Source organism: Taurulus bubalis (genome assembly GCF_910589615.1).
Source record: "Taurulus bubalis genome assembly, chromosome: 15".
Classification (NCBI taxonomy): Eukaryota; Metazoa; Chordata; class Actinopteri; order Perciformes; family Cottidae; genus Taurulus; species Taurulus bubalis.
In genome coordinates, this window is record NC_136603.1 from 909,392 (window position 1) to 919,391 (window position 10,000).

The 10,000-nt window shown below is 41.5% G+C and overlaps 1 protein-coding gene across 2 annotated transcripts; it reads right to left on the minus strand.

The window, feature by feature from the left end:
* Positions 1-458: 458 nt before the first annotated feature.
* Positions 459-4,849, minus strand: LOC306747311 (stathmin-4-like). 2 transcript variants are annotated; one of them, XM_079230352.1, is made up of 6 exons: positions 4,757-4,849; positions 4,562-4,657; positions 3,625-3,830; positions 3,030-3,194; positions 2,902-2,919; positions 459-1,584 (listed from the first exon to the last, which is right to left on the minus strand). In XM_079230352.1, the coding sequence occupies exons 1-6, from the start codon at positions 4,767-4,769 to the stop codon at positions 1,576-1,578; spliced, it is 507 nt and encodes a 168-aa protein (XP_079086478.1). In that variant the 5' UTR covers positions 4,770-4,849; the 3' UTR covers positions 459-1,575. The 2 variants fall into 2 exon arrangements, with proteins under 2 accessions (XP_079086478.1, XP_079086477.1); XM_079230351.1 differs by having other exon boundaries at positions 3,625-3,833.
* Between the last annotated feature and the right edge of the window lie 5,151 nt (positions 4,850-10,000).

Consider the following 10,000-nt stretch of genomic DNA (forward strand, 5'->3'; position numbering starts at 1 on the left):
TAAGACGTAAAGTATTACTTAGTACATCAAAATAAGGACAAGTTATGAATTAGAGGTTAATATAGACTTAGTTAAGATATTAGATAACCTCAAAAGTAAGTAATTATTTACAACTTTTCCTCAGTGCATTTATTTTGGTTTGTGAACGTTGTTGCTGCTCCCTGTTCAGGAGGTTCCATGAATCTGCAGATTTCTCCATCAAGATTTTAATTTTTTCTCTTATTTTTATTTGTTTCCAAACAGAAAACTGGACAAACTACACTCTGGAGCTGTAATTTAAAAAACAAGAAAATGATTGGACATCTGTTCATATATATTATGTTCTATTTATGATTTCAGTTTATTTAAAATAACTATTTAAAATAAATTTCAGTCCGTATTTATTGACAATGTTGATGTATTTATTCAGGTTGAATGTGGTGTTGAATAAAAAAGAGTTTGAACAAAAAAGTGAAGCGTCATTGTTTTATTTTTCAATTTAAAATAGAATGTGATTTATGTACATCATCATCATCATCATCATCATCATCACAATCTCAACCTGACTCCTTCACATTGACGAAACAGAGACACACACACACACACACACACACACACACACACACACACACACACACACACGGCTGTAAACACTGAATGCAGTCGATCATCAGTTATTCACCAGGAAAATGTATTTTGTTTCTGATCAGGAAGTCCTGTGATGTAGCTCGCCGCTAGCGTTAGCCACACGTGCTACCTGCTGTCTGCTGTTGAGAGCAAACGTCTGGGTTGCAAAACACCCAACGTGATAATTGAGTAATTTATCTTGACGTTCAGAACTACGAGACCAAAAGTACCAAAGAAATACAAATCTAGGCTGCTGTGAAAGCAGGACTGAGGTTTCTTTTCTTTACGGGATCTCGAATGTCTTTTGACCCGGACTCGTCTTGGTTTCATTGACGCTTTTATCAGAACTTGTCCCGGTATCCCCTCTGTCTTAACTGTCCCTCGTCTTTGACGCGGTATACTCGCAGTATCCTCGCTGCCGTCTACCACTAGATGTCACTACAGAGCCACATGTAGCTGATCACGGAACTGGTTCACAGTAAATGCAGCGACCTGAACAGAGCAGCAGATGGAGCTGTTCTACTCAGATTAGTTGTGTATTTTTCTGAGAGGGATCATTTTGACGAAGAAGAAGAAGAAGAAGAAGAAGAAGAAGAATACTTTGGTTCCTCGATCCGTGTACAATCACACACACACACACACACACACATTGGCACTGTTGGCACGGCCACAACGCGCAGTAAAACCCCTGTGAAGAATCTAATGATGAGAACGCAGCGTCCTTCAGAGGTGTTCTTCCCGGTATGAGAGTTCATCTCGTTAGAAAGAGTCCTGGTTGCGAAGAGGAGGTCGAGCAGTCGGACTCGCCCTCAGTCCTGCTCCTCTTTTTCTTCTTCTCTCACTCTTTTCAGAGCCTCTTCCCGCCAGTCTCCCAGTTGGAGGCGCGCCGGGCCGCCGGCACCTCAATCCGCTCGTCGGCCCTCCGAAATGGCTTCCAAAGAAAGTTCAGCTTGTGTTGTGATCAGGCCATCAAGACACCTGGAGGCAGAACAAAGGGGTGGAGTTAGCTCAGCGCTAACAACGTTCTCCTGATTCAGACGCTCAACAGAAAGAACAACTATTCACACTATAAGGCCAGACACGCAGAGCACGGTCCTCCTTTAGTTCCGATGAAGGAGACTCTCAGTGAAAGGGTTTTTACTATCTTTCTTTGGGGAAGATCCTTCTGTTCCAAAACAAATGTAAAGGACCAATTGGACATTTGGGGAAATCTTTTTGTGTTCCGTGAGAAGAAACCATTTTCATGTTTGTGAATATGAATCTACAGCCAAGAAAACATTGGGAACATAATCCCTCGAAAAAAGCATGTTGCCGTTGTTACACTAAGGATATAACGTTTGTATCAGCTTTAGAGGTACTCTGGTTACCTTTGGACAGAACCAGGCTAGCTGTTTCCGGCCTTTATGCTAAGCTAAGCTAAGGTTCCTTTTCTATGTATCGACATCAGCATGGTATCAATGTGAACATTCAGCTATTAGCAATTAAAACTGCCTTTTGGGTTCAGAACCAAACAACACAGACCCTGAATCTCATCTCCAGAAATATTAGAACAATGTGTCTCATATCGTGTCCTTTTGTACAAACATACAAGTCACCCTGACATATGTGGTTAGCAGAGGTTCCCCGAAAAGCACTGAAGAGTTTGTGTTACTTATTTGTTTTCTTGCTGAGAGTGAGATGAGAGTATCGAAACAAACCTCATGTGAGTGCAGTACAGCTTAGCTTAGCATAAAGACTGGAAGCAGGGGGAAACGGCGAGCCTGGCTCTGCCAAATGTCACGCCTGCAAACACCTTGAGAGCTCTCTGATTAGCATGTTGTATCTTGTTGGTTGAATCCTGACTATTCTGTAGCTGCGCGTTGCCAGATTCAGTTGGTGAGCTCCTGGTTTGGGTTTTGGTGGCAGTAATGGAACCAAACCTGGCGCCCTCACCGAGGACGCTGCTCACCGTCACTGTTGTTGGACAAGAAGTCGTTCAAGCTTTCATGTGTGTGTGCAGACGAGACGCCACATGGGAGTCCGAACGCTTTACAGGAGTCCGAAGGCGTCACATTGTACCGAGCCAGCTAGCTGTTTCCCCTGCTTCCAGTCTTTGTGCTAAGCTAAGCTAACCTCAGCTCCAATGAGATTAATATTGATCTCTCTGCAATCAAACTATTACTTTCATAGTGCTTTTCCATTTAATGCTATTTTATTAAGCCCTCTGTATATTCATCATTGCACCACTGTTTTCATAGTTGGTCTCAGTGTGGCTACCCAGAATCCCCTCCTCCTCCTCCTCCAGCTCGTCCTCACCTCCACACTGTGCTTGTCCTGAAAGACACAAACACAAACTCCTTTTAGTGATTCATTCCCAGGAAGTAGAATCTAAATCGAGTCGTTTAAATGAGAGCGAAACGCGACAATAAAGCCTCCGTCCTCACCTCCACGTGCAGTCGCTCCTGTGAGGCGTTCAGGTGCATCTGCCGCTGCTCCTTGTCGGCGTCGGCGCGGTGCTCTTGGCGCTCTTTGGTCAGAGCTTTCTGAGCGACTTCCCGCTCGTGCTCCCTCCTCTCGGCCAGGTGCTTCAGCAGCTCCGCCTCCTGACACTAGAGGGAGACAGAGGGGGAATAACAGTGAGCTTCTACCTGCAAGAACATTTTGATTTTACAACAGAATCCCAGTCTTTTTTTCTTGAATTCCTCCATAAATGTGGAATAACAGTTAAATAACTTGTGGGGTTCCTCAGGGATCGACTGTAGGGCCTCTGCTTTTTCTCTTTTCCACCAGAACTAAAGAATGGATTGTTGTAAAATTTCATCCATACATGCATGTTCCTCTCAGGATGAACTATAGTCACTTTGTTCATCCAATTCTGTTTTTATCACCAAATACCTGCAAAATGAATGACGTTCCCATTTGGCCTTCGTGCTAACATGCAAACATTAGCTCAAAAGTGGATCGCATGAAGGCGTCGGTCGTAGGGAGAACCACTGTGATCTCACAATAGCATGAAGGAATGGGTTTATGTCCACACACCTTCCTCCTCTCCTGAGCAGCGTCCAGTTTCTTCTGGATCTCCTCCAGAGACGGTTTCTGGCGAGGCGGCGTGGTCGCCCTGAGCTCGGGGCCGCCGTCGAAGGTGGGCGGCTTCAGGATGACCTCGAAGGCCTGGCCGCTCGTCCGCTTGCTCAGCTCGATCACCTCCATGTCCCGGATGTTGCACAGGTTCAGGTCCACCACGCCTGCTGGGGGAAGAGCGCGCGGCCATGAGGCGACCACAGCGGACAACCTTCTGTCTTTGTTCTGAAGTAATATCATCATCATAGGATCAAGAATGTGGACTTTATGTTTCTGTGTCCACTAAGTTTCCTGTTTCCTGTTCCTGCTGTGTGGACAGCAACCTAAACCCAAGATAATGATGATTGATGATTGATCCATAACTATCATTCTATGTCTATGTTTATTGTTATGCACCTGTCACCGAGTCAAAGTCCTTGGATGTGCAACGCACGGCAAATAAAAGATTCTGATTCTAACACGTCGGTTATCTCTCTGAAAGGGTTCGTCGGTCATGGAAAACCTGGAAAAGTCATGGAATTTTAAAATGATTATTTCCAGGCCTGGAAAAGTCCTTGGGAAAAAAAAATCCAAAAAGTTTTGGAAAAGTCATGTAAATGTGTTCTATTCCCGCCCAAAGCTGTGAACCTAGGTGAAACACAGAGAATATCTATACATGTTTATTCTTTTAATCAAACTATTGTCTCATTCATTTGAGTCATTTAAGGTTTACTGTATGCTTTGTGTTCTCATTGTTAGTTTAAATTCTACATTTACTCACTTTTTACTGTTTACACCCAGACTTCACTAAATGTTTGTCATGACATTTGGTCTAAAGTCATGGAAAAGTCCTGGAACCCACAGATGGAGCTGACTAAAGCAGCGACTGACAGTTGGAGTGAAGCGGCTCGCTGACCTTCCTGCTGGTCGGCTCTGGCGTCTCTGGGTTGGGGGAGGATGCAGGAGCAGAAGAGGGACACCAGGGGGAGCTCCCGCATCTTCTCTCTGTACGCTGGAGGATGCAGAGAGAAGAGAGCTGAGCAACAGCTCTTCTGCAGAAATGAACAACAGGTGATGTAACGGTCCGGCGGCGTGGAAGCGGAGGTCTTACCTGCTAGAGTCATAATGCTGCTGCTGCTTCCTGTCAAAGACACTGTGGTGAGGTAGCGGGTTCCTGAGGACAGCGGTATGACACTCGTTAGCAGGAACTACAAACTAGGAGGAAAGGAACTCAAATAAAAGAAGAAAAAAAGGCAAATATGAACCCAACAAAAGGTGAAATGAAGAGACGCTGCTGGGGATTCCTCTTTTAACCTGTTTCCCTAAGATCTGAATGGTTAATATACGCATATTAAATTATGATTATGTCCTGAACCACAAGGCCTATTTGAATTATTTAAAATGTATAATGTACAGGAAACCCTTGGGAACATAGACAATGAGTTCATATGTGTGTTACTGGTATATTGGGTTATGATAGGGCACAGAAAAAGAAAATACATACATATATATTTTGCAAAAAAATTATTAAAAGTTGTATTTTCTTGTCGCAACTATATTTGAATTGAATGTATAACATCATTCTAATGTGAAGAGCATCTGTGTGAGGTCTTCTTAATGATGAACTGGTTTGATGGCTGTTCACCAGATATGACTTCTTGAGGCATCCTTTTTAATAATGTTGAGATATTGCTAATAAAATACACGGTTGACACATTTCTTCACAGCTGATCTCTTGTCACTGATTGGTCAGCTGGTTCCTCTCATGACTCACTAATGACCAGAGGGACTGAAGCCGCCTCCTGATCAGCTGCTGCTTCCTCAACGGGAAGCTCCTCTTCATCACTACCTATGTCTTCATCACTAACTATGTCTTCATCACCAACTATGTCTTCATCACTACCTATGTCTTCATCACCAACTATGTCTTCATCACCAACTATGTCTTCATCACTAACTATGTCTTCATCACTACCTGTCTTCATCACTAACTATGTCTTCATCACTAACTATGTCTTCATCACTAACTATATCTTCATCACTACCTATGTCTTCATCACTAACTATGTCTTCATCACTAACTATGTCTTCATCACTAACTATGTCTTCATCACTAACTATATCTTCATCACTACCTATGTCTTCATCACTAACTATGTCTTCATCACTAACTATGTCTTCATCACTAACTATGTCTTCATCACCAACTATATCTTCATCACTACCTATGTCTTCATCACCAACTATGTCTTCATCACTAACTATGTCTTCATCACTACCTGTCTTCATCACTAACTATGTCTTCATCACTAACTATGTCTTCATCACTAACTATATCTTCATCACTACCTATGTCTTCATCACTAACTATGTCTTCATCACTAACTATATCTTCATCACTACCTATGTCTTCATCACTAACTATGTCTTCATCACTAACTATATCTTCATCACTAACTATGTCTTCATCACTAACTATATCTTCATCACTAACTATGTCTTCATCACTAACTATGTCTTCATCACCAACTATGTCTTCATCACTAACTATGTCTTCATCACTACCTGTCTTCATCACTAACTATGTCTTCATCACTAACTATGTCTTCATCACTAACTATATCTTCATCACTAACTATGTCTTCATCACTAACTATGTCTTCATCACTAACTATATCTTCATCACTACCTATGTCTTCATCACTAACTATGTCTTCATCACTAACTATGTCTTCATCACTAACTATATCTTCATCACTAACTATGTCTTCATCACTAACTATATCTTCATCACTAACTATGTCTTCATCACTAACTATATCTTCATCACTACCTATGTCTTCATCACTAACTATGTCTTCATCACTACCTATGTCTTCATCACTAACTATATCTTCATCACTACCTATGTCTTCATCACTAACTATATCTTCATCACTACCTATGTCTTCATCACTAACTATGTCTTCATCACTAACTATGTCTTCATCACTAACTATATCTTCATCACCAACTATGTCTTCATCACTAACTATGTCTTCATCACTAACTATATCTTCATCACCAACTATGTCTTCATCACTAACTATGTCTTCATCACTAACTATATCTTCATCACTACCTATGTCATCATCACTAACTATGTCTTCATCACTAACTATGTCTTCATCACTAACTATATCTTCATCACCAACTATGTCTTCATCACTAACTATGTCTTCATCACCAACTATGTCTTCATCACCAACTATGTCTTCATCACTACCTATGTCTTCATCACCAACTATATCTTCATCACCAACTATGTTTTCATCACTAACTATGTCTTCATCACTAACTATGTCTTCATCACTAACTATGTCTTCATCACTAACTATATCTTCATCACTAACTATATCTTCATCACTACCTATGTCTTCATCACTAACTATGTCTTCATCACTAACTATGTCTTCATCACTAACTATATCTTCATCACTAACTATATCTTCATCACTACCTATGTCTTCATCACTAACTATGTCTTCATCACTAACTATGTCTTCATCACTAACTATATCTTCATCACTAACTATATCTTCATCACTAACTATGTCTTCATCACTAACTATGTCTTCATCACTAACTATGTCTTCATCACTAACTATATCTTCATCACTACCTATGTCTTCATCACTAACTATATCTTCATCACTAACTATGTCTTCATCACTAACTATGTCTTCATCACTAACTATATCTTCATCACCAACTATGTCTTCATCACTAACTGTCTTCATCACTAACTATGTCTTCATCACTAACTATGTCTTCATCACTAACTATATCTTCATCACTAACTATGTCTTCATCACCAACTATGTCTTCATCACCAACTATGTTTTCATCACTAACTATGTTTTCATCACTAACTATGTCTTCATCACTAACTATGTCTTCATCACTAACTATGTCTTCATCACCAACTATGTTTTCATCACTAACTATGTTTTCATCACTAACTGTCTTCATCACTAACTATGTCTTCATCACTAACTATGTCTTCATCACTAACTATGTCTTCATCACTAACTATATCTTCATCACTAACTATGTCTTCATCACCAACTATGTCTTCATCACCAACTATGTTTTCATCACTAACTATGTCTTCATCACTAACTATGTCTTCATCACTAACTATGTCTTCATCACCAACTATGTCTTCATCACTAACTATGTTTTCATCACTAACTGTCTTCATCACTAACTATGTCTTCATCACTAACTATATCTTCATCACCAACTATGTCTTCATCACTAACTGTCTTCATCACTACCTATGTCTTCATCACTAACTATATCTTCATCACCAACTATGTCTTCATCACTAACTGTCTTCATTACTAACTATGTCTTCATCACTAACTATGTCTTCATCACTAACTATGTCTTCATCACCAACTATGTTTTCATCACTAACTATGTCTTCATCACCAACTATGTCTTCATCACTAACTATGTTTTCATCACTAACTGTCTTCATCACTAACTATGTCTTCATCACTAACTATATCTTCATCACCAACTATGTCTTCATCACTAACTGTCTTCATCACTACCTATGTCTTCATCACTAACTATATCTTCATCACCAACTATGTCTTCATCACTAACTGTCTTCATTACTAACTATGTCTTCATCACTAACTGTCTTCATCACTAACTATATCTTCATCACCAACTATGTCTTCATCACTAACTGTCTTCATCACTAACTATGTCTTCATCACTAACTGTCTTCATCACTAACTATGTCTTCATCACCAACTATGTCTTCATCACAAACCCTTTCTACCGGCTGTAGCTCAAAGTGATGAGTGGTTGTCCTGCAACCACAAGGTCGGCGGTCCGATCCCCAGTCCCCCATAGTTCACATGTCTCATGTCCCTGAGACACTGAACCCCTAGCTGCTCCTCTCAAGCAGATCAGGGGATTAATAAAGGATCATGTCATCATCAACCCCGTCTTCATCACTAACTATGTGAAGACAGACCTCTGCCTCTAGGTGTCAACATAAAGTCTTTCTTCAGTCTGACCATCAAACACAAAGATATCCAGATCTCAAACTAATCTTCACTTTGGAGAAAAACACGATTCTGTTTGTGTGTTAATGTGATGATCCTTTAAGGGACGAGCCCGTGTGTGTGTGTGTGTGTGTGTGTGTGTGTGTGTGTGTGTGTGTGTGTGTGTGTGTGCAGGCTAAGCGATGATGTCATTGTTGCCAGTAAGCGCATCACCTTCTGCAGAGTCGAGCACGCAGCTCCAACACTGAACTGATCATGAAGAGAACAACAACAACAACAACAACAACAACAACAACAACAACAGAAGATGCAGAAAAGAAAGAAGCAAAAGAAAAAAGATTCAAAAGAATAAAATGATCTGCAGGTGAATGAAAGAAAGCAGAGGGAAAGGAGCAGAGGCGTTTAAAGGCGTGCGGAAAGCTCAGACATATGAACAAAATGTTCCCAAACGCATGAAGAAGCGTTTATATTAACATGTGAATGTGAATATGAGCGAGTACTCACCCTGCAGTGATGCCGGTCTCTCTGCTCAGAGTGAGGAGCTGCAGCTCAGCAGCACCAACACCACACAGCCTGCTGCATGACATCACCAGCCAGCCAGCCCATTGGCCGGCAGGGATGCTGCGCTGTGATTGGTCCAGCAGGGCGGAGGAGGAGGAGGGGGAGGATGAAGAGGGGGAGGAGGAAGAGGGTGAGGAGGATCAGAGCGGTGGAGGTTTGATTTCAGAGGAATCCTCCTGATCTCTGACAGAAAGCTTGTTTTTAAGTTTCTGCTTTTCGTTAGAGATCAATACCGATCAGCTGATCCATCACGTCTGACCCACGAGATCACGTCTGACCCATGAGATCACGTCCATGAGATCACAACCACGAGATCACATCTGACCCACGAGATCACATCCATGAGATCACATCTGACCCATGAGATCACAACCATGAGATCACGTCTATACAATCACGTCTGACCCACAAGATCACGTCTGACCCACGAGATCACGTCCATGAGATCACAACCACGAGATCACATCTGACCCACAAGATCACATCCATGGGATCACATCTGACCCATGAGATCACAACCATGAGATCACGTCTATACGATCATGTCTGACCCACAAGATCACGTCCATGAGATCACGTTTGACCCATGAGATCACAACCATGAGATCACGTCTATAAGATCACATCTGACCCACGAGATCACGGCGACGCCTTTTTTCCGTCTTCGGCTTCACGACCATTTAACTCGAAACTCACAGAACTTTATTGTGAATTATCTCCGAGACCAG

Coding starts and splice junctions, on each gene's coding strand:
- LOC306747311 (XM_079230351.1), bottom strand. Junction 3,834..4,561: donor CAGAGCCGACCAGCAGGAAG/GTCAGCGAGCCG, acceptor CTCTTCCCCCAG/CAGGCGTGGTGGACCTGAAC. Junction 3,195..3,624: donor CTGCTCAGGAGAGGAGGAAG/GTGTGTGGACAT, acceptor GTCTCCCTCTAG/TGTCAGGAGGCGGAGCTGCT.